We start from the raw sequence: 25,820 nt of genomic DNA on the forward strand, positions 1-25,820 counted from the left end.
GTCCATTTCATTAAGATTTTTCAACTTTTTTAATTAAGACCTAATGATTCTTTGAATTTCCTCCATGTCTGTTGTTATGTTTCTCTCTTCATTTCTGTTTTTACTTATTTGGATACTGCCACTCTGTTTTTTGGTTAGTTTTTCTAAGAGTTTTCTATCTTCTCAAAGAACCAGCTCTTGGTTTGGTGTTTGGTTTGTTTCTAACTGATTGATTTCAGCCATGATTTTGATTATTTCCTGCCTTCTACTCCCCTTTGTTGTGCTGGCTACTTCATTTTCCTGGAGCTTTCAGAAGGTGTACTTAAAAAATGTTCTGGTATGAGAACTTTGTAATTTCTTTTACTTTCTATGAACTTTTCTCTTAGCTATGCTCTCCTTAGTGCTGTGAACTTATCTCTTAGTACTGTTTTCATTGTGTCCCATAAGTTTGGATATGTTTTGCCCTCATTTTCATTAAATCCTAGAAAGTTTTAGTTTCTTCATTTCTTCCATGAAACATAGATCAATGAGTAGAGTTGTCCAGTTTCCATTGAGTGTACAGGCTTTCTGTTGTTTCTATTGTTGTTGAAGTCCAGCTTTAATCGATGGTGGTCTGATAAGATCTAAGGCATTCTTTCATTTTGAAATGTGCCCCATAAACTTTCTTATATCTGTTGAGGCTTTCTTTCTGACTGACTATATGGTCAAATTTGGAGAATTCATTCATAATGTCTGTTAGCTTAATTATTTATCTATTTAGGTTTTGTTCAGATAACCAGTCAGTTGGTAAGATTTGGATGTCAAAGACACCCACTATTAATGTGTGGGATTCAATGTACAACTTAAGTTTGAACAATATTTCTTTTACAAATATGAATGCCCTTGTGTTTGGGTCATAGATATTCAGAACTGAGATATCATCTTGGTAGATTTTTCTTTTGATGCATATGAAGTGTTCTTCCCTGTCTCTTTTGAACAATTTTGCCTGAAAAATCTATTTTATTAGACATTAGAATTGCTACTCCTGCTTGCTTCTTGAGTCCATATGCTTGGAAAATGTTTTCCTAGCCACTTATTCTCAGGTAATGTCTATCTTTGTTGCTGAATCATGTTTCCTGTTTGCAGCAGAATGATGAATCCTATTTTCACATCCATTCTGTTTGCCTGTATCTTTTTATTTGGGAATTGAGTTCAATGATGTCAAGAGATACTAATGACCAGTGATTGTTGATTCCTTTTGTTTTAATTGTGGTGGTGGTGGTGGTGTGTGTGTGTGTATGTGTATGTGTATGTGTATGTGTATGTGTATGTGTATGTGTATGTGTATGTGTATGTGTATGTGTATGTGTATGTGTGTGTGCATGCATGTGCACCTGTGACATGCACACACACACACACACACACACACACACACACACAATTCCCTTGTTTTTGCTGGTATGGATTATTTATTTCCTGTGTTTTCATGGATGTAGATATCCTCCTTGGGTTGAAGTTGTCCTATTTTCTATAGGCCTGGACTTATGGATAGATTTTGTTTAAATTTGGATTTGTCTTGAAATATCTTGTTTTCCCTATCTATGGTGATTGAGAATTTTGCTCAGTATCATAGTGTGGGTTGGCACCTATTAATTTTTAGATGTTGCAGAATATCTGTTCAGGCCCTTCTAGCATTGAGTCTCTGTTGAGAACTTACGTATGATAGGTATGCCTTTGTATGTTACTTGGTCTTTTTCCATTTGAACTTTTAATATTCCTTATTCTGTGGATTTTGTATTTTGACTATTATGTGGCAAGAGGATATTCTTTTCTGCTCCAGTCTAATTGTTCTTCTATAAGCTTCCTGTGTGTTTATAGGTGTCTCTTTCTTTAGGTTTTAAAAGTTTTCTTCTTTAATTTTGTTGACAACATTTTCTTGTCCTTGGAGCCAGAAAGTCGACAAAACAAAGTAGTTGTCACCTTCTTCCTTCTCCCTCTACCTCTCCCTATTCCTCTCCTTCTCCCTCTCCCTCCCCCTCCTCCTCTTCCTTTTCTACCTCCTTCTTTTTAAATTATCTTTAATCTTTTGAGCAGTTAACTCATTATCCCCTTCTTGGTCTGCCCTGTGACAGTTCCTAATCCCATTTCTCCTCCCTACCCTTGTCTCTTAAAGGATGTCCTAGGACTCTAGGGCTCTGGTACACTCTAAAGCGTTCCCTAACCTCCCACCTTCCAATGTTCCTTTCTTTCCTCTGACCATCAGGGCTTCAGTCCTGTTCCCCCTACCCAATACCTGAACATGTTCCCCTCCTTTCCTCCCTGTTCCCTTTCCCACCTAGGTCCCTCCCTCTGTCCCTCCCCCCTCCTGTTACTGTTTTCTTCTCCTTCCCAAATGGGATTCAGGCATCCTCACTTGGGCCCTTTGGCTTGTTAACCTTCTTGAGCTCTGTGGATCTTGAGTATTCTGTACTTTTTGCTTAATATTCAATTATTAGTGAGTACATACCTTGCATGTTCTTTTGGATCTGAGTTACCTTACTCAAGATGATATTTTCTAGTTCCATTTATTCATCTTCTTCTATTCCTATTATTTTTAGGTTTTAATTGGGAACAAAGAACACTGAAACATAAAAGGGTTTGACTATGATAAATCTTTTACCATTGATGTGCAAAGGCTGTTCACTAAATTTGATCAACTAAAAAGGTTGAATGACAAACAGGGTATGTCCGTATGAGAGCCACTGAATGCTTTATTTTTTAAATAACATCAAGCATGAAAACCATCATACCAAGAATCAAATGTTTGACATAACCGATCATGATACACAGGGAGGAAATTGCTGTGTAATAAGGACATCTGTTCTTTTATTTTTTCTCTATCTTTATTAAATTAGGTATTTCTTATTTACATTTCAATTATTATTCCCTTTCCTGGTATCCAGGCCAACATCCCCCTAACCCCTCCCCCGCCCCTTCTATATGGCTGTTCCCCTCCCCATCCTCCCCCCATTACCGTCCTCCCCCAACAATCCCGTTCACTGGATGTTCAGTCTTGGCAGGACCAAGGGCTTCCCCTTCCACTGGTGATCTTACTAGGCTATTCATTGCTACCTATGAGGTCAGAGTCCAGGGTCAGTCCATGTATAGTCTTTGGGTAGTGGCTTAGTCCCTGGAAGCTCTGGTTGCTTGGCATTGTTGTTCATATGGGGTCTCGAGCCCCTTAAGCTCTTCCAGTTCTTTCTCTGATTCCTTCAACGGGGGTCCTATTCTCAGTTCAGTGGTTTGCTGCTGGCATTCGCCTCTGTATTTGCTGTATTCTGGCTGTGTCTCTCAGGAGAGATCTACATCCAGTTCCTGTCAGTCTGCACTTCTTTGCTTCATCCATCTTATCTAGTTTGGTGGCTGTATATGTATGGGCCATATGTGGGGCAGGCTCTGAATGGGTGTTCCTTCTGCCTCTGTTCTAAACTTTGCCTCCCTATTCCATGCCAAGGGTATTCTTGTTACCCTTTTAAAGGAGTGGAGCATTCACATTTTGGCCATCCTTCTTGAGTTTCATGTGTGCTGTGCATCTAGGGTAATTCGAGCATTTGGGCTAATAACCCACTTATCAATGAGTGCATACCATGTGTGTTTTTCTGTGATTGGGTTCTTTCCAGCTTCTGACTATTATAAATAAGGCTGCTATGAACATAGTGGAGCACGTGTCTTTGTTGTATGTTGCAGCATCTTTTGGGTATATGCCCAAGAGAGGTATAGCTGGGTCCTCAGGTAGTGCAATGTCCAATTTTCTGAGGAACCTCCAGACTGATTTCCAGAATGGTTGTACCAGTCTGCAATCCCACCAACAATGGAGGAATGTTCCTTTTTCTCCACATCCTTGCCAGCATTTGCTGTCACCTGAGTTTTTGATCTTAGCCATTCTCACTGGTGTGAGGTGAAATCTCAGGGTTGTTTTGAATTGCATTTCCCTTATGACTAAGGATGTTGAACATTTCTTTAGGTGCTTCTCAGCCATTCGGCATTCCTCAGCTGTGAATTCTTTGTTTAGCTCTGAACCCCATTTTTAATAGGGTTATTTGTCTCCCTGAAGTCTAATTTCATGAGTTCTTTGTATATTTTGGATATAAGCCCTCTATCAGTTTTAGGATTGGTAAAGATCTTTTCCCAATCTGTTGGTTGCTGTTTTGTCCTAACAACAGTGTCCTTTGCCTTTCAGAAGCTTTGCAGTTTTATGAGATCCCATTTGTCGATTCTTGATCTTAGAGCATAAGCCATTGGTGTTTTGTTCAGGAAATTTTCTCCATTGCCCATGTGTTCAAGATTCTTCCCCACTTTTTCTTCTGTTAGTTTGAGTGTGTCTGGTTTGATGTGGTGGTCCTTGATCCACGTGAACTTGAGCTTTGTACAGGGTGATAAGCATGGATCGATTTGCATTCTTCTACATGTTGACCTCCAGTTGAACCAGCACCATTTGCTGATAATGCTGTCTTTTTTCCATTGGATTGTTTTGGCTCCTTTGTCAAATATCAAGTGACCATAAGTGTGTGGTTCTTGATGCAGCAAATGAACTTTACCTTTATTTCTTTAATATTTCTAGAACTAGGTAAAATAAGGCTGACCATGACTGTATGGTCTATAGCCATCCTGTCATGACCATGCCTGGTATCATCAGTATCTGTTCATGTGAATATCCAATTCTTGAGAATGCTGTTTTTTGGAAATTTATACATACAGTAATTTTCTAAATAAACACAGACTACTGAAATTTTTGATAATATTGTTTATCTCTATGTAAGTTTTGCATTATCCTTTATGAAGCTATTCTACAGAAGTGCTATTATTCAAAAGTGAAAAAGACTAGATCAGTGACTGGTTCATATTAAAACCAAGTGTCTTAATTCCTTGCCAAATTATTAAAAGTGGTCTTTCTGAAGATGACTAGTCACCTTCTCTCTGCTTGGACTTGGATAAACTAAAAACTTGTAAAACACAATATTTTCTACAAGTCAAGTTAATGAAAATTTGTATAAACTGATGTATAGAATCTAAAAACACTATTTTTGGTTATCTAGAAAATTAAAAACAAAATTTTATTGACAAAGCTCTACTGTAACCTTCTTTTAAAATGCCAAGAAAGGGAGGGGTTATTTCAAAGCCATCTTCTCCTTTCATAAAAGAAACAAGCTAAGGTATTTTGAGAGATTTACTATAGGAACATAACCTATAACTACAAATCTGATTGAAAAATAGTAGCACTGATCTAAATATATGACATAGCCCAGGGAGTAGCAGGAAGTAGGCAAGTATGTAATACATTGGTTGCTAGGTTACTAAAGAGGGTATCACAAATTAAGGCAGCAGTACAGGAAATTGTAAGCTATGAACCATAAAACGAAAAACCATGTCATGGGTAAATGACAGTTGAAAAATTGGCTTTTCCTTCTTGAGGTTTCATTCTTGAATTGGAATTTTATATCTGAATTTGAATATTTGTCAGTTATTGGAATTAACATCTCAATATAAACTTTATTGTATATACAAACCATAACTGGTGGAATTTAGTAAGTTATAGACCTGAATTGGTAAGAGAAAGTAAAAAGTCCACTGTACATGTATATCCATGTAAAGCAATATCAAACATGCTTCATCTATAGTTATTGCTACAATAAAACTTGAAAAGCCAAATGTAGTCTCAACTCTCACAATGAATCCATTTGACACACAATGTTCCTGTTGCTATCCTTAAAAATATTTGAAAAAGTCTGTTCCTATGAAATTCCTGATTATTTATTAGCTGTTCAGTACACACTTTCTACCAACTTCTGTGTGCAAAGCAGTTTGCGTACGTTGTGTAATGTAATGCATCTCTCAAGGGGTATAGTCCTGCTTCAACAGATGAGATGAGTGAGGGATTAAATGTACTTGTCCAAACTCATTTCACAACTGGCAGTCTGGTGGATTTAAGGAAAGCTGACCATTTTTCATAGACCTAAGTGTTTTGAACGCACTGTGCATGTACTCTACTGCTAAGCTATAGCCACAGCAAGTTTGAACTCTTAATTCATTATCATACTGCCAAAGGTTTAAAATGTTTTTCAAAAATGAAGGCTTCCCTTAAAATAGTTCATTTGGATTTAAGATTTTATGTGTATTTCCAGACTTACTTAAAAATAATTTTTAAAAATTCCTATAGATATTTTCTTAATCAAAGCCAGCATCCCTATTTTAGAGATAAGTAAGAGTAGATGTTTTCTACCAGTTCCTAAGAACATTGTCTGGCACCAAGTAACCTTTTAACACATATAATGAATAGAAAAGAATTTACCTAACTATAAAATTTATAGTAATGGAAAATAATGTTCTAATAATGAAGCAGTATGAGGGTGATCCTTTCTTGCTAGAGTAGGACAAATGTGTAGAATCAAGGTGATTATAGAAAAAAATTTCTGTCTAAAAGTTGATGTCAGAAAACTCAGCCTTGTGGAGAAACTTATAAAATCTCCAAGAGAGCAATCACAGCTTCAATTACTAGGGATATTATCAAATTATATTGCATTGACTAGAAAATGCTGTGATAGGAATCATACAATAGTTTGATTTTGACCGAAAGAAACTTGGTGTTATAAATACCCTGTAATATTACAGAGTGTTCTATATTACATCAATTATTTTTAATTTGATGCTCTAAGGGCTCTGTTTTAACAGAACATTTTTAAAATGTTCATTGTTTTGTCTTTATTTCCATAATTTACTTCTAGAAAGCATATATTTTATGCGTGGAAATATAAACCATGAAATATATTAATTAATGAATAAGAGGTACATAGAAAATTTCTTTTGGTTCTAATAACTTTTAAATACATGTAAAACTAGCATGCAAGCAAAAGATTAGAGTTGGGATTATATTCATATATAATTGCTAGTGATATTAATGAGTTAGTTAAACAAAGTAGGATCCTCAGAAAATTTGTTTATTCCACTAAAGCATAATGTATATTATTGCTAAGTTGATACTAGTATTTGAGTGCCATCTTTCTTTCTGGGCAGCTATATAATATATAAGTATATATATATATATATGTATATATATATATGTATATATATATATATGCCAAATAGATAAGAGATAGATGGATGGATAGATATAAATTACTTCCTAGGTACAGATACCTCATTCATTATTGGTAAGACATAGATCAAAAGAAAGAAGATGGTCATATTTATTTGTTTCTATATATCTATAGAAAAATGCCTACTGGAACTGTCTGAGAGAAATTCCATTATTTTTCAGAAGCATAGATTCTGATTAATAACTCAGTTATTTTAAACCATCCTAGTGTATCAGCTTGCTTAAAAAATAATAGTACTTTAAACCTTTCAATAACCAGAATATTCTCAGAGTACCTGATAAAGAAGCAGTGTCCTCCTTGAGATTCAGTTGCTAACATATTACCTTTGGCAAGTCAATTTAAACCTTTAAAGAATTAATTATATATATTAATTATATATAATATATATATATACGAATAGTCTGGTTCTCGCCTTCCTAATACTTAATATAGCGCTTCATGTTATGGTGACCCCCCCCAATCATAAAATTACCTTCATTCCTAATTTATAACTGTAACTTTGCCACTGTTACAAATCATAATATAAATACTGTATTTTCTGATAGTCTTAGATGAACCCTGTGAAAGGAACATTCAACCCCCAATGGGTATGCAACCCGCAGTTTGAAAGCCACTATATTAGATATTTTACTATATAACCACTTCAATATTTTCAGAGTGTTATAGCATTAAGTGTTCCAATCATTGTTAGAAAAAAATGAATTCTCTGCTTTTTGTCTTTTTCCCATAGTGCGTTCCAAGCCACCCATGCAAGAATCAAGGATTTCTACTTTGCTGGTTCATGCTTGGATGAGATGAATTAGTAAGTAGTTTATGTTAATTTATTCACTTAATGTATATTGAAGAATAATTATGTTACAGGTATATCCTTCAATAAAGAAAATAACGTCATTGTAAAAGATATTTCATTTTCATTCTATTGTGATATAGTGTAGTATAAGTTCAGGGCGCCAGTGTGAGGAAGTAAATAAGACCAGATAAGATTTACAGGTAAGGTACATTGGTACTTGAAATGTTTATGAAGAATCAAATAAATAACTATTTCAAGAGACAAAGAAATAGTTAAACACATTTCAGAAATAGGTAAGGTCATTTGGAGAAGAAGCTTGGGGAAAAAAGATTAAAGGCCTTACAGTGAGATAGGTAAAAAGAATTACTTGGACTATAATGGTGGCAATGAAGTTGAAAACCAGTAGATATACTTAAGAAAACTTTAGGAGGGAAAATCAACTCAGTTTTCTACGGGACCAGACAATGTAGAAAGTGTCAAGGATGACTAGATATCTGATGCATAAACCAAGATAGATTTCATCATAATTTTCAATAATATGGGGAATAGTGGAACATATTTCTGGGACAAGTGTATGAGTTTTGACTGAGAGCATGTAGGGTATCTTTATATATCCTATGGAATTTAAAGTGAACAGTGCTTTTGAGTAGATCTCAGAGTAAAAGATTCAAATGGAGATATCATCTACAGTGATAATAATACTTGAAGCCATAGGAATACTTGAGAACAATCTGTACAGTGGTTCACAAGGTCAGAATATACCATAGATATTATTAAAACACATATTTCTGGGGCCTATATTTAACTCATACAACTTAATCATTTAACAAGCCTCTGGGTAATGATGAGGATTTTGATGATTCTAGGGCTCTGAGAAACACTGATCTAGAAAGAGGACATAAGAAAAATAAGAGCAAAAAGGGACCTCTGGACAATTAAACATTTAATACCTGAGTATAGCCTGTAAAATAAAAATTTCAGGAATACAGGCATAATTGCAATGATTCTAAACATAATTATTTTATATACTCTGAGATTCTGTAGCAGAGACAGTATTATGCCCTAAAGAAGAAAAAATGATTATACTTTCTAACTGAATGCTTTTTCCAACTACAATTTATTTGTATTTATGATATTTGCCTCAGAAGTTAATGTGTAATTATCTATAGATACAGGCATAAATGCCCATTTCCCCTATCCTAAATTATCTAAAAATATGCCTAAATTCAAAAATCAAATGATTTTAATCAGAGCTGTCTAATATTTACGTTACTTTGTTTTCTCATTGTAAAACTAAAACCAAAAATACCTTTAGATAACTTATACAATAGTTTCATTCAACATTCATCAATAATCACAGTGTTTTCACTGGCATTGGCAACTACAAAACAAATAGGATATTCTACGTACTATTGTTGGTGCTTTGGAAAATCTTTGGAGAATTGTTGAAAATAACTTTATCGAAGTGGTTGTTCAGCTGCCTTTTGCAGGCTGATATTGTTTTGTATAATGAAGAAATATGTGCTATTCAATTACTTTTACATTAATTTGCTAGGATCTTTGAAATACTACACAATACAATTGACAAATCATTTCTTATTTATCTTCATTATTCTGCTGTCCATGAATTGACTATACCTCTGGCCACAAATTAGTTGAAAATTTATTATTCTTTCAAGTATATCACCTTTAATCTGTGTATATTAAACACCATGCCTATAGAAGTAGATGGATGCAATTTTACAGTTGTAACAAAAAACTCATGTGAATAAAATATGCCCTGCCAGACATTAATTTCAAATTAAAAAAGCTTTTTGGTATTTTAAGCTACATCCTACAAAATTTAAGGCGAGTTAACTAACATTAACAATGAATTTTCGTCTATAGCATGCTCTATATTCATGTTTAATTAAAATTAAATTAAATTACCCTTAATTTCAGAAAATATTGCTAACATTTGTATTCAACATGCCGGAAGGAAGGGTTGTTCTTTCTTTAGTGAGTTTATTATATCCCAATCTCAATTTTAATTATGTTTAATTTAATACTGGTACATTGCTACTGTCTATAATTTATGCCTTAGAGACCCAAGCACAACTTTCTTATTGTCTGGAGGAAAAAAAATAACCTCCTTCTTGACAGCACTTAACTAATAACTTGTTATAAGAAGAAAATCAAATTCTAACAATTATCAGAGATGTTATATGAGCTTTCTCAGAAAAAGGAATTCTAATTAGAATAGCTAGAATCCTCATGAAAGGGCGCCAAAAATATACCTAAATAAGTACATTTTATGCTGTCAAGACAGAAAGTAAGAGAAGATTGGCATTTGGAAGAAAATAGAGAATAAGGGCAGTGTTTAAGTATAATCATGCCTCTTGGCCTCTTGTCTTCATGAAGAAGAAGTTGTGGTGCTTCAAAAGAGTTAAATCCATTACATGTTCGTTAAATGGCTTACAAAAGAGTTACAATGTGTCATTAGATACAAAATGACTAGAAGAAACAAATCTTAGACATTTGGCTGCTTAAATAACATCAAAACAATTCAACTGTTTCAAAGCAAAAGTGTTTTAACCCTGGCAATTAACATATGACTCATTCTCCTTATCTTTTAATGTTCAAGTGCTTTCTAAGTGAATGTATTCCATGGCATTCTCTCCATAACAATCTTTTCTAGTCTACAAATGCTAAAAGTACTCTGTGATAAGTCTTTGTTGGTTAAATGTAAAATATTCATATTACTATGTCATAATGTGCAGTAAGAACCCATAAATCTTCATTACTTTTTTGCAGGAATTGTATGTAATGTAAAAATTTAACAAGTCTCATTTATTGAGAAAGAAGTAATTAAAGCTAGCCAATAATTATTTTCATCTTCAGTATTTACTATTATTTTTCCCTCAAAATCATAGAAGTGAAAGAAAGGATACCTAAAACTGTTTCAATTAAGATAAATACATTGAAATATAATTGCCTTCACATATATACTTGGAAAGTGAAAATTAAAACATTGAAAGTCATATATGGCTATACCACCTTTAATTCACCTATCTCGCTTGCTCTCTGATGCTAAGTAGGGTGTAACCTTGATAGTACTTGGATGGGAAGCAGTTTTAACAAATAATAAGTATTTTTTCCTTTTTATTATGGAAAGAGATACTTTCATACTTCGAAAACAGAATTAACTACTTAACAAAAAAAAAAAAAAAAAAAACACTGAGTTCAGGAGTTGACTAAAATGTCACCTAACTCAGTATAGTTTCACTGATCGAAGTTGTGAATCTAATATCAAAAACATGTAATAACAAAAACTTCTAACATAAATTTGATTTTGCATTAATGTAAAATCACATTTTGGGTAATATTAGACACATAGACAAAAAGAGTAGCCTACATTAGTATAATTTTGTCTACCAATTAAATTCTAATTTTTATATATAATTTAAATACAATATTTTAAGTGGTCTATTAACACAAATCTATAATCCAAATGCTTCTGCTCAGGCAGTAGGTTCTCAAGGGCACCTCAACTACATTGTGAGATCTTATGTTAAAACAATTATTAAAATTAATAATCTATATTCATAGTATATAAAATTAATATATGTATTTGTTTTAGTGACAAAATGCAGAAGAAAACTCCATCAGTAGAGTTGTTCAACTTGATGGAAATAATTGTCAATTTAAAATATAAGGTTGTAACTTTAATATATGTTATGCAACTGAAATGGTAACCAGAAACAAAGTATCTTTGGACATATACAAAAGAAATAGATGTCACTGAATATAATTATAAAAAGTGAATGAAACTCAGAGGAAAGGAAGAGAAGAACAAGACCCACAATACCCGGAGGAAAATAAAACACACAACTGTCAATAGTGAGTCCTTCGATATCAGAAATTATATTTAAATGGAATGTATTCTACAGTCAAAGGACAGATCATCTCAATTTATTTTTAAAAACTAGCAGATTTAAACCATATTATATAAGTGCATGTAGAAAATGAAAGGATGAAAAATTTCCCTTGAAAATGAAAACTGTGCTGGGGCTGTATATAGCACAGTGGTAGAAAGTGGAAACTAATTGAATGCAAAAATGCCCAAATTTAATCAGGAAAAATATGAACTTTAAGTCAAGAATTGCTTTTTAAAAAAAAATAAGAGCAAGGTGAAGATAGTTGTTGTCATTATTGGTGATCTGAAGTATATCACTGGAACTGGATGTACATGATGAAAGGAACATGCGGACTCCCAAATATGCAGGTTTTCCTCTGACCTCCACATGCATGTGACATACATGCCTTGTGTCACATATACTATACAAGCATGAAAGCATGTACACACAAACAAATGCAAATACAGAAAAATAAACAGAAACACATTCTTAAGTAATCATGGGAAATTCTCTAAGTTAGACCACTAAGTTGATCATAAAATAAGGTTTAGTATATTTTAAAAGGATTAAAGTTTACAAGTGTCTTTCCTTAACTAAAGGAAAGAAAAATAAAAATCCTTACAAATAATTCAGAATCTTTAATTTGATATAAAAACACTCAACACATTAATTTCTACTATTAAAAATATATATGTTAATCTACTTTTTTAAATCAAAAGAGTAAGAGAATTAAAACTTTGAGGTCAATATTGTTTTCAATTTGGTCATTCCTAAACCACTGAAAGTTAATTCACTCACTCTTTTCATCTCACTAGAGAAGGACCATAGCATTTGCGACCAAAAAGCTTAAAAAACAGTAAATTCATTCAATACTCATAAACAGTATTGGAAAAGCCAGTAATGGAATTATAAACTGAAAATTCAAAATGGTGGCTATTATCTGATGAAGTATATAGAAATGCATGTCATGCTAACTGTACAGATGACTCTAGTAAACACACCCATATTACAACTAAAGTAAGGCTGGGTTTTCATTGTTCTTAAACCTGACTGAATTTACAAGTCCCTAATGCAGCAAAAAAATTGCAGTATGTGGTGTTTTTATGATTACTACTTGCTTATTCATTTTATAATAGGTATCACCATGATATCTAGGTAAGTTAAGAGACATATTAGACAAGCAAAAAGACAAGGCTAAAAGTTCTATATAGAAAATTTCCCAAGAGTACACATGTATAAAGGACTGACAAATTTTTTGATCACAGATTTTAGGCATCATAAATTCTTGTTCTCCAGTGAATATATGTCAAATTCAACCTTATTTAAGTTCTGTCTGGTGGGAATAGAGGTTAGAAATGTAATTGAATTGTTATTTCTAGTTTCTGTGTTTCATGTTTGTTCAAAATAATACTTCAACTCTCAATTATTTTATGAAAAATAAATAATCCACAAATATTTTGGAATTAAACACATGAATCAAAGAAGTCAATTGAGAAACTTAAAAATACTTTGATGTAGAAAAAGATAAAAATAAAGAATATAAAATATACCAAAAACTTATAAGATGCAACAAAACCAGGGCTAAGAAGGAAGTTATAACCATAAACTGTGGTATTTTGTTTTGTGCTGCTGTAATACAACCCATATCAAAAGCAACTTGGCAAAGCAAGCGTTTATTTGGCTTTCACATCCCCACCAATGACAAGAGAAATTAGAGCAGGAACTCAAGGCTAGAACGTGGAGGCATGACCTTGAGTAGAGACCATAGTGAAATACTGCATACTGGCTTATTCCTCATGGATGGCTCAGAGTGCTTACCATGTACTCCAGAATCACCAACCTAGGAGGCACCTCCTGCATTATTCATTAAGCAACACAATGCCCAATAGACCTCCGTGTAGGTGAAGCATATGAAGCCATCTTCTGGATTAAGATTCCTTGTTCCCCAGTGTTTCTCATTTGTTTCAAGTTGAAAAACCAAAAATAAAATCCAATCAACACAAATGAGCACATGTACAAAAAAGAATGATCACAAATTAACAACTATAATTCACCCTTGTAAGAACAGTGAAACAAAGTAACCCTAAATCTAGAAGAAGGAAGGGCATGTTCTTGATAGAACCAATCTTAATGAGTTTTGTTCCCAGTACCCACACAGGGCAGCCATAAAAGTAATAATACTACAAAATTCCTAAATTAATTAAATTCACAAATAATAGAAAATTGAACGATGGAAGCACAACAAGTGTGTGACATTTAGTGGAGATACATTTCAATTCCACATGATTTAAAACTTCTGATATATATAAAACTTAGCACAATGAACTTTATAGGAAAATAATTCAAATGATAAATTTTATTGTGGCTTCTTTAACTACAGCAGTGTGAAAAATATTCCATATAATTATGCCACGTAAATACATTAAAAATTACCCTAGTTCAGTAGAAACAAAAATCACCTATGACAATATCAATTACCCATGAGGACTCACATCATACAAAGAATGGAAAAATGTATCTTAATTTGATAAAAGTAGCCATAAATAAAATATATTTAAAATTAGAATTAATCTCGAAATAAGTATTTCATTCTAAGGTCAGGAAGAAAGTTGAAGTGTCTATTCTTATTATATATTCAATATTATACTTGAGATTTTTATTTTCTATTGTCAAACGAGAAAGGTGAATAAATGGGAGGATTTTTTTCTGGATCCTTCATTATTATTATTATTATTATTATTATTATTAACTTGAGTATTACTTATTTACATTTCGAATGCTATTCCCTTTCCCGGTTTCCGGGCAAACATCCTCCTAATCCCTCCCCCTCCCCTTCTTTATGGGTGTTCCCTTCCCCACCCTCCCCCCATTGCCGCCCTCCCCCCATAGACTAGTTCACTGGGGGTTCAGTCTTAGCAGGACCCAGGGCTTCCCCTTCCACTGGTGCTCTTACTAGGATATTCATTGCTACCTATGAGGTCAGAGTCCAGGGTCAGTCCATGTATAGTCTTTAGGTAGTGGCTTAGTCCCTGGAAGCTCTGGTTGCTTGGCATTGTTGTTCATAAGGGGTCTCGAGCCCCTTCAAGCTCTTCCAGTTCTTTCTCTGATTCCTTCAACGGGGGTCCTATTCTCAGTTCAGTGGTTTGCTGCTGGCATTCGCCTCTGTATTTGCTGTATTCTGGCTGTGTCTCTCAGGAGAGATCTACATCCGGCTCCTGTCAGTCTGCACTTCTTTGCTTCATCCATCTTGTCTAATTGGGTGGCTGTATATGTATGGGCCACATGTGGGGCAGGCTCTGAATGGGTGTTCCTCCTGTCTCTGTTTTAAACTTTGCCTCTCTATTCCCTGCCAAGGGTATTCTTGTTCCCCCTTTTAAAGAAGGAGTGAAGCATTCACATTTTGATCATCCATCTTGAGTTTCATGTGTTCTATGCATCTAGGGTAATTCAAGCATTTGGGCTAGTAGCCACTTATCAATGAGTGCATACCATGTGTGTTTTTCTGTGATTGGGTTACCTCACTCAGGATGATATTTTCCAGTTCCATCCATTTGTCTACGAATTTCATAAAGGCATTGTTTTTGATAGCTGAGTAATATTCCATTGCGTAGATGTACCACATTTTCTGTATCCATTCCTCTGTTGAAGGGCGTCTGGGTTCTTTCCAGATTCTGGCTATTATAAATAAGGCTGCTATGAACATAGTGGAGCACGTGTCTTTTTTATATGTTGGGGCATCTTGTGGGTATATGCCCAAGAGAGGTATAGTTGGATCCTCAGGCAGTTCAATGTCCAATTTTCTGAGGAACCTCCAGACTGATTTCCAGAATGATTGTACCAGTCTGCAATCCCACCAACAATGGAGGAGTGTTCCTCTTTCTCCACATCCTGGCCAGCATCTGCTGTCACCTGAGTTTTTGATCTTAGCCATTCTCACTGGTGTGAGGTGAAATCTCAGGGTTGTTTTGATTTGCATTTCCCTTATGACTAAAGATGTTGAACATTTCTTTAGGTGTTTCTCAGCCATTCGGCATTCCTCAGCTGTGAATTCTTTGTTTAGCTCTGAACCCCATTTTTAATAGGATTATTTGTCTCCCTGCAGTCTAACTTCTTGAGTTCTTTGTATATTTTGGATATAAGCCTTCTATCAGTTGTAGGATTGGTAAAGATCTTTTCCCAATCTGTTGGTTGCCGTTTTGTCCCAATCACAGTGTCCTTTGCCTTTCAGAATCTTTGCAGTTTTATGAGATCACATTTGTCGATTCTTGATCTTAGAGCATAAGCCATTGGTGTTTTGTTCAGGAAATTTTTTCCAGTGCCCATGTGTTCGAGATGCTGCCCTAGTTTTTCTTCTATTAGTTTGAGTGTATCTGGTTTGATGTGGAGGTAAGTGGGAGGATTTTTAATCACAGGTAACATGATTATCTATACAGAAAATTGATCTAAGTCATTTTGAAAATATGTGTAATAAATGAAATGAGCAAGATTCTAGTTAAAAAGCAATGTATGAAATCATTTGTTTTTATTTCAACCACAAGCAATCAGAAATTAAAATTCTAAAATTCCATTTGAAATAGTATCCAGACATATTAAATACTTGAATAATTCATCAAGAAGGCTCAGCAGATAAGGGTACTTACTGCCAGACCTGAGTTTCATCCTCAAGACAGACATGGTTGAAGGAAGGGACCAATTCCTGCAAGTTGTCCTCAGACCTCCACACATGCATATACACACTCAAAATAATTAAAAGGTAATCACTTTTAAAATATTTTAGCTCTTTAGAGATTTCCATGAAAAATATGTGTAAAAAGTATACATTAGAAAATGAAAAACATTGCTAAAGTATTTAAAATACACTTAAGGGGAAAGCATGCCATTACGTGGTTCAAAGGCTCAGTAATACTAAGACAGTTTTACTTTCTAAAGCTATTTATTGTTTTTATTGTAAATCAAGCCAAAATTTTAATAGCCTTTAAAATAGAAGATGGCAAACTGAATCTAAGTATTATAAGGGATGGCAAAAATTTATATATTACATATATTTTAATGCTATAATTTATTATATTATAACATCTATATTATTATTAATATTATTATTTTAAATTAAGATAAAACAAAATTTTATATCTACCATGACCTCTATATAAAACTAATAAATAAAGGCAGTGTCGTATTAATCAGGGCTGAGGATGTAACTCAGTTGGTTGAGTGATTGTTTAGTAATGCATAAAGCACAAAAAGCACCTGATTTCATCCTCAGCACTATATAAACCAGGTACGGTTTCTCTTCCCTCTAATGCCTGGACTTAGAGGCAAACACAGGAAGATCGTGTTAAAGTCATCCTTTGTAGAACATGTTTGGTGCCAGCTTGGATACATGTAGATCTCTGCTACATATATACCAGGGCCTCCGCACAGCTTGTGTGTGCTCCTGGTTGGTGGCTCAGTCTCTGGGAGCTCCCTGGGGTCTGGGCAAGTTGAGACTGTTGGACTTCCTATGGGGTTACTTCCCCCTTCAGCTTCTTTAATCTTTCCCATAATTCAACCATAGGGGCCCCTGACATCAGTCCAATCGTTGGGTGTAGGTATCTGCATCTGCCTCAGTCAGCTGCCAATTAGACCTCCCTTGAGGACAGCCATGCTAGGCTCCTGTCTGTCTGTAAACACATCATAGCTTCAATAATAGTGTCAGGCCTTGGAGCCTCCTCTTGAGCTGGATCCCAAGTTGGGCCTGTCACTGGACCTTTCCTTCAATCTCTTCTCCATTGTTGTCTGTACAGTTCTTTCCGGCAGGAACAATTCTGAGTCAGAGATTTTGACTGTGTGTTAGTAACCTTGTCCCTCTGCTTTAGGACCTGTCTACCTACTGGAGGTGGACTCTTCAAGTTCCCTTTCTCCAATGTTGGGCATTTTGTCTAAGGTCACCTGCAATGAATCCTGAGAGTCTCTCACCTCCTGGATCTCTGGCACTCTCTTAGTGGTCCTCCCAACTCCACAGTCCCTGAGGCTGCTTATCTCCATTCATTCTCTTGGTTCTCTCAGATCCTGTTCTCCTTTTCTCCTTTCCCTCTTCCTCCCCTCTCATCCCATATCCCTCCCTCCCTCCCTCCCTCCCTCCACCACCCATGAACATTTCCCTCCCCCTTCTAAGTGGGGTTGAAGCCTCCTCACTTGGGCATTTCTGCTTATTACTCTTCTTAAGATCGGTTTTATCCTAGGTATTCTATGTATTTTGGCTAATATCCACTTATAAGTGAGTACATACCGTGCATGTCATTTTAGGTCTGACATACCTCTCTCAGGATGATATTTCCTAATTCCATCCATTCGCCTCAAAAACTCATGATGTTGTGTAAATGAACCACATTTGTCAGTTAAGAGACATCTTGGTTGTTTCCAGTTTCTGGCTATTACAAATAAGGCTGCTATCAACATGGTGAAGCACTTGTCCTTGTGGTATGGTGGAGCATCTTTTGGGTATATGCCCAAGAGTGGTAAAGCTGCATCTTCAGGTAGAACTATTTCCAATTGTCTGGTATACCCAGTTTGGATTCCCATCAGCAGTGGAGGAGTGTTCCTCTTTCTCCACATCCTCACAAACATGCTGTTACCTGAGACTTTAATCTTACCCATTCTGATTGTTATGAGGTGGAATCTCAGGATGGTTTTGATTTGAATTTCCTGAATGACTAAGGTTTGAACATGTCTTTAAGTGCTTCTCAGCCATTCTATTTTCTTCTGTTGTGAATTATCTCTTTAGATCTATACCCCACTTTTTTATCTTTATTAACTTGAGTATTTCTTATTTACATTTCGATTGTTATTCCCCTTCCCAGTTTCCGGCCCAACATCCCCCTAACCCTCCCCCTCCCCTTCTATATGTATACCCCACTTTTTGTTTTTGTTTTTTGTTTTTTGTTTGTTTTTGTTTTCGGAGCTGGGAACCGAACCCAGGGCCTTGCGCTTCCTAGGCAAGCGCTCTACCACTGAGCCAAATCCCCAACCCCAAAAAATTTAGAGAGATAGAGGCTTTTTTTTTTTTTTTTGGTTCTTTTTTTCGGAGCTGGGGACCGAACCCAGGGCCTTGCGTTTCCTAGGTAAGCGTTCTACCACTGAGCTAAATCCCCAGCCCCATATACCCCACTTTTTAATTGAGTTATTTGGGTTCTCGGAGGTTTTCTTGAGTTCTTTATACATTTTGGATATTAGTCCTCTGTCACATGTAGAGTTAATGAATATTTTTTCCCAATCTGTAGGTTGCCAATTTGTTCTATTGATCGTGTCTTTTGCCTTATGGAAGCTTTTCAGTTTCATGTGATTCCATTTATCAATTTTTTGATCTTAAAGCTTTAGCCATTGGTGTTGTGTTCAAATTTTTTCTGCTGTGTGTTCAAGTCTCTTTCCCACTTTCTCCTCTATTATATTCAATGTATATGGTTTTATGTTGAGGTCCTTGATCCACTTGAACTTGAGCTTTGTGCAAGGTGACAAATACGGATCTACTTTTATTGCCCAACATACCAGTTAGACCAGCACCATTTATAGAAGACTAGAATTTGTGTTTTTATAAATTATACCACTCAGCTTTTAATAAGTGCATGCATTCACCCAGAACATTCTGAGTGTATAATATATAGATGTAGTAAGAGGACAAAAATGAGGGCCACCTCCTCTTGTCAACATGCCATGAGATAGGATAAGGGGATGAATATTTAAAAGAAAATGGTGAAGCAGTATAATATATGCTGTTATAGAGATTTAGATAGTTCTCCCTGCAGAGGACTTATGTGAGGCAGCACTGAAATTTTGAATTTACCCTGAAAGAGATTGAAAGCTACTGAAAACTCATAACCATCAACTATGGTAGTGATTGATTTATGTTTAAAGGAGATCATACTGTATAATATTATGGAAGACAGATTTAATAGTGGAAAATTGGCAGCATACATGATCATTAAAAATATCTTAGGTGGGGGTTGGGGATTTAGCTCAGTGGTAGAGCGCTTGCCTAACAAGCGCAAGGCCCTGGGTTCGGTCCCCAGCTCCGGAAAAAAAAAAATCTTAGGTGAGTGTCATGATTCATGCCCATAAACCCAGTACTCAGGAGGCTGAGTCAAAGGGAATGAAATATCTACATAAAGTTGTAACTGGAAATGGTGGGATGCAATTACAGTTCTAGCCACTAGGGAGAGTGAAGAAAAAATATGAGTTTGAGATAAGGCCAGCCTGGACTGTATAGGCAATTTAACAATATTTTGACTGAAAAACATATAATTGGAGCCAGATAGCAAATGTTTCTATTGTAACTGAAGTCTGCCACACTGAAAATGAAATACTGTTGGATATAGAAATGAACATTCCATAGGACATAATCACAAAAAAGGATCTGGAAAGCATGATCACATTTTCTCCTTTAGAGAACTCAAAATTGACTTTCTTAGTATCCTACCCAAAAAACATATTAGAATTTATGACATCTAATCTTTGATTTTAATCTGATCCTCATCAGAAAAAGAAAAAACTTTGGAAGTTTACTTCAAAACTTTCAATGCTATATATATACATCTTATCTAAAATACCACTAGCCTTTAAAATTTAATATTTACCACAATAATTTAAACAGCTCATTCAGAAGCACATACACTATGTTCACAAACCATATAACAAGAAATTTTGAGAAGTTCCTTTCAGTGAGGATATCTTTATCTTAATAGTGGAAGACCCATTTTGACATCTTACCCTCTGCTTTGTAAAGTATTGTCAAACTAGGGCCCACCTAAGTTATGATGATAGATACATTAGATGACTAGATCTACAAAAGGAGATTTTCATAACTGAAGACTATCAAGGATAAGTACCACTGTGACCTGATGTGTATAACTTAACAAAAATTACAAATTGTTTTATTAAATTACTGTGCTTAATTAACCAAAATGAATTTATATACCTGCACACCAACATATTTCCTGGTAATTATTTGTCTTTATATTTCTATACATGTAATTGTGAAGCCCCCAGGAAGGGCATACGGTGTTGTGTGACTATGTTTGTATTAGGACAGTAATTGTAAACAAATATAATTGGTTTTATAAAGCACTACTAAAGCCCTTATATACAAGATAGAAATAATGTTTAGCTATTTTCCTCCCTTTTTTATTCTTTCACTACCCTATTCTGTACAACATTCTTAGAATGTTAAAATTTTGATTTTAAAATCTTCAGGATGATAATAATACCAAAATATTTCCCAGATATATAAATATTAAACTTGCTAAGTTGTTTAAATTAGAGAATATTCTTAAAAAATACACATGGAAGTAAGCGTCTATGTAATGTAAGCATATAATGTGGAAAGGGAGTATGATAAAGTCATTATAATGAGTAGAAAATTCATTAATCTTATTTTTCTAATAATTGGTTGAAAGAGTGCATTGTGTTCTTATTTGCCAGGCCAAAGAATAAGTGCTAGAAAAGGTGTACATCCAGTGGTGCCTTCTGCCACTTTCCACTGTTCTAATATTTGCTACCCATGTTCAACTGGGCCCACATTCCCCTCATTCCTATGGCACATGCACTGTTATTGCATCCTCTGTGACTTCACAATAGGCCCCTGCTTGTTGCCTAGGCAACGGAGGTGCCCATCCAGGTCTAGAGCCATTAGCAGGCTGCCCGGAGCAGGAGCTCTGGCCTCTCCAGGCAGCGGTGTCTGACAGCAGTTGTGCGGCCTTGGGGCTTAACAGCCTCCCCACAACAGCGGATTCTCTAGCTACAGACAGCACATCAGCCAAAAGTCCAAGTCCCAGGAGTTGTGTAGCCCTTCAGGTACAATTAAGCCCTTGGTACTCTCTACTCCTATCCACCTCCCTGAACATATCCTTAAGAACCCAGCTCACTCCTTACCTAAACCCAGCCCACCCATCACCCCAACCCAGCCTACCTACTCCTCACCGAAACCCAGCCCTTGCTCCAACCACCTACCACTCTGGCTTCTCATAACTGGGTCCTGTATCACCAAAGCCATCTACCACTTCCTAGACCCAGTACGAAGAATTTGTCTATTTCTTCTTGGGGACCATGGCTCTAAAGCGTATTGAAAAGGAGCTCCTGGACCTGGCTCGTGATCCTCCAACCCAGTGCTCTGCAGGCCCTGTGGGGGAAGATATGTTTCATTGGCAAGCGACCATAATGGGGCCTGATGACAGCCCCTACCAAGGCGGGGTCTTTTTCCTGGCCATCCATTTCCCAACAGATTATCCATTCAAACCACCCAAGATTACATTCACCACAAGAATTTACCATCCAAATATCAACCGTAAGGGAAGCATTTGTCTAGACATCCTGAGATCTGAGTGGTCACCAGCACTGACAGTATCTAAAGTTCTCCTGTCTATCTGCTCTCTATTGTGTGATCCTAACCCAGATGATCCACTGGTTCCTGAAATTGCAAAAATCTACCGCAAAGACAAGAAAAAATATGATAGACTGGCTCGAGAGTGGACTGAGAAATTCGCTATGTGATGTCAACATGTAATCTCATGGCCGTAATAATAAAAGCAATGCTGGTGGTTCAGTTTATTAGATGTCTCTTGCTTATTTTCTATGGTGTGAAATATTTGTCATTCTTTTGAGAACACAATGGACATCTTTTGAACAGACTAAAGTGGAAAAGGGAGAAACAGTGGCCTATAGAGAAGGTAGTGGGGGCTGGAGGGAGGGAATGGGGAAAGGAGTTGGTGGAAGATAGGGAGCAGTAGAGAGGAGATATGGGAAAGAGTGGTACAGGAAGACCAGATTCAATTTGTATTTGACTAAAAAAATTTCCTTATTGATTCAAGGTTGGAAAATATAAGAAGAACAAGGTAACTGCTTTAGATGAGAACATCAGTTCAACCAACCAGTGGGGGAAACATTTTGAAACAGAATCTCACTATGTAGTTTATACTGGCTGTGCTCTCAGAAGATAGCTTTCCATGTTCACCTCAAATAACCCATATTCATGCCTCAGTCTCACAACTTCTGAGATTCCAGGCTTTTGCCACAGCTCCAAGACCCACTGGGAAGATATTTTAAGATTTTTTTATTGGATTTTTTTATTTACATTTCAAATGCTATCCCCTTTCCCGGTTTCCCGTCCATAAACCTTCTATCCCATTTCTCCTTCCCCTTCTTCTATGACGATGTTCCCCTACCCAACTACTCATTCCTTACCCCCTCCCCACCCTGACATTCCCCTACACTAGGGAGTTCAGCCACAGCAAGACCCAGGGCTTCTCCTCCCATTGGTGCCCAACAAGGCCATCCTCTGCTACATATGCAGCTGGAGCCATGGGTCTGTCCATGTGTACTCTTTGGATGGTGGTTTAGTTCCTGGGAGCTCTGGTTGGTTGGCATTGTTGTTCTTATGGGGTTGCAAGCCCCTTCAGCTCCTTCGATCCTTTCTCTAACTCCTCCAATGGGGACCCCATTCTCAGTTCAGTGGTTGGCTGTGAGCATTCGCCTCTGTATTTGTCATGCTCTGGCAGAGCCTCTCAGGAGGCAGCTATATCAGGCTTTCTCCTGTCAGCATGTACCTCTTGGCATCCCCAATAGTGACTGGGTTTGGTGGTTGTATGTATATGAGCTAGATCCCCAGGTGGACCAGGTTCTGAATGGCCATTCCTTCAGTCTCTACTACAAACTTTGTCTCCATACCTCTTCCTATGAATATTTTTGTTCCACCTTTTAATAAGGACTGAAGCATCCACACTTTGTTCTTCTCCTTGAGCTTCATGTAGTCTGTGGATTTTATCTTGGGTAATTCAAGCTTTTGGACTAATATCCACTTATCAGTGATTGCAAACCATGTGTATTTTTCTGAGATTGGGTTACCTCACTCAGGATGATATTTTCTAGTTCCATTTTTTAATGGAAGCATTTAAAGAGGACATTTTGTTGTCATTGTTTCTTTTTTGAAATTGCTTGCATAGTTTAGTTCCTTTCAATTGACAAAGAAGAATGAGAGAGGTCAGTTATTTCAAATATTTTATTCCCATTTATTGATCTACTATTATTGCAAAATCTACAGAAGCACCAATTCTTACAGATGGAACTATAATATACATTTTATAAGCAAACCTACTAACAGTGTAAGCAAATTCACATGTTAATTATTGGTAATAATTTGTCTATGTCTAAACGTAACAGCCGTTTGCAATGAATAAACGCACTGAAATGATTTCAATACTGATTTAGTTTATGAAATGAGTGCAAATATATTATCTTTAGAATATCTCAAATCCAATTTTAGAAATATTTTCTAAAAGTAATATATTCATATGAATTAATATCAATCAGTAAGGATCAAAAATGTTCTAAGAGGTTATTTATTATTTTATTTTTTTACAGTCCAGTCAGTATCCCCCTCCTAGTCTGCCCTCCCACAGTTCCACATCCTATTTCTCCTCCCTTGTCTCCAAGAGGATTTTGCCCCCCAAACCCTACCCCACCAGATCTCTAAACTCCCTGGGGCCTCCAGTCTTTTGAGGGTTAAGTGCATCTTCTCTGACTGAACCCAGACCCGGGAGTCCTCTGCTGTATATGTGTCAAGGGCCTGATATCAGCTGGTGTATGCTGCCTAGTTGGTGGCTTAGTGTCTGAGAGATCTCAGTGGTCCAGGTTAATTGAGAGTGCTGGTCCTCCTACAGGGCTGCCCTCCTCCTCAGCTTCCTCCAGCTTTTCCCTAGTTCAACCAGAGGGGTCAGAGCTTCTGTCCATTGGTTGGGTGTAAATATCTGCATCTGATTCTTTCAACTGCTTGTTGGATCTTTTGGAGGGGAGTAATAGCGTTAGGTCTTAGGGACTCCCCTTGAGCTAGACCACACTCTGGGCCTGTCACTGAGCCTTCTTTTCCTCAGTCTCTTCTCCATTTCTGCAGTTCTTTCAGACAGGAACAATTATGGGTCATAATTTTTGACTGTGGGATAGCAACCCCATCTCTTCACTTGATGTCCTGTCCTTCTACTGTAGGTGGACTCTACAAGTTCCCTCTCCTCCACTGTTGGGCATTTCATTTAAGGTCCCTCCCTTTGAATCCTGAGAATCTCTCACCTCCCAGGTTTCTGTTACATTCTGGAGGGTCTTCCCAACTCCTACATCCCAAGGTTGCCTGTTTCCATTCTTCTTTCTGGTCCTCAGGGCTTCACTCCCCCCAATATTAGATCATGTCCCCTCTTTCTTCTCCCACCATGTTCCTCCCTTCATCTGCCTCCTGTGATTGCTTTCTTCTCTCTCCCAAATGGAACTGAAGCATCCTCTTTTTGACCCTTTGGCTTATTAACCTTCTTCAGTTCTGTGGACTGTATCCTGGGTATTTGTGGGACTGAGAAAGGCAGTCTGGTTCCTGGTTGACCTAAGGCTAGAAACCCTGGTGACCCTGAAGGGACAGTAGGTGTTTCGCCTGACTCCCAGGGAACCAGGCCTGTAACTAGCCACAGTCCTCCATAGATTTGAGGCCATCAGTTACATTAAGGCAATACCCCAAGCCCCTCTAAATATAGAGGACACAACCTGTTGTCACATGGGCTCAAGACAGATCTTCATTATGATGAGATACCTAAAGGCCTGACAATAAACAACTTCTGGGAGGAGATATTTATTTTGACTTATGGTATAAGAAGTGATATAATCCATTATGGCAGTGTAAGCAAGTTAACAGGAATAGAAGTGACTGGTTTTGTTGTATTTATAGTCAAGATGCAGAGACCAGACAGGAAGTGGGTCTCAGCTATTAAATTTTAAGGTGATCTTTAGTAATTTAGTTGTTCTCAAAATCTCTATTTCCTAAAAGTTCCAAAACCATCCAAAATAGCAACACTATTTGGGTACCAAATATTCAAATATATTAGCATATAGATACACCCAAATTCAAATCCAAATCTTCTGCCTCTAATCCCTATAGGCTGATGCCATCTGATAATGCAAAACATATTGTTTCAACTTCAGAAGTGCCTGAAGCCTTATTTTTTTTTACTGTGATCTCTTATAAGTTATATAAATTAAGTT

General features: G+C 36.4%; 2 protein-coding genes across 15 annotated transcripts in view; both read left to right on the top strand.

Annotated features, from left to right (window-relative positions):
- The window catches only part of Tex16 (testis expressed gene 16), a 376,428-nt gene that overhangs the window by 316,557 nt on the left and 34,051 nt on the right, over positions 1 to 25,820 (top strand). For all 14 annotated transcript variants that reach the window (XM_063279704.1, XM_063279698.1, XM_063279707.1 and 11 more), the window contains one exon: positions 7,822 to 7,893. In XM_063279704.1, coding sequence (XP_063135774.1) covers positions 7,822 to 7,893 — 72 coding nt within the window. The remainder of the gene's footprint in view (positions 1 to 7,821; positions 7,894 to 25,820) is intronic.
- On the top strand, positions 21,416 to 22,347 carry Ube2d4l1 (ubiquitin-conjugating enzyme E2D 4 like 1). Its single transcript, NM_001408906.1, has 2 exons — positions 21,416 to 21,602; positions 21,816 to 22,347. The coding sequence occupies exon 2, from the start codon at positions 21,855 to 21,857 to the stop codon at positions 22,296 to 22,298; it is 444 nt and encodes a 147-aa protein (NP_001395835.1). The 5' UTR covers positions 21,416 to 21,602; positions 21,816 to 21,854; the 3' UTR covers positions 22,299 to 22,347.

The sequence above is a fragment of the Rattus norvegicus genome, chromosome X (assembly GCF_036323735.1).
Source record: "Rattus norvegicus strain BN/NHsdMcwi chromosome X, GRCr8, whole genome shotgun sequence".
NCBI lineage: Eukaryota > Metazoa > Chordata > Mammalia > Rodentia > Muridae > Rattus > Rattus norvegicus.

Excerpts from the sequence above, each read along its gene's own strand:
- Ube2d4l1 (NM_001408906.1), top strand. The coding sequence starts at position 21,855 with ATGGCTCTAAAGCGTATTGAAAAGGAGCTCCTGGACCTGGCTCGTGAT.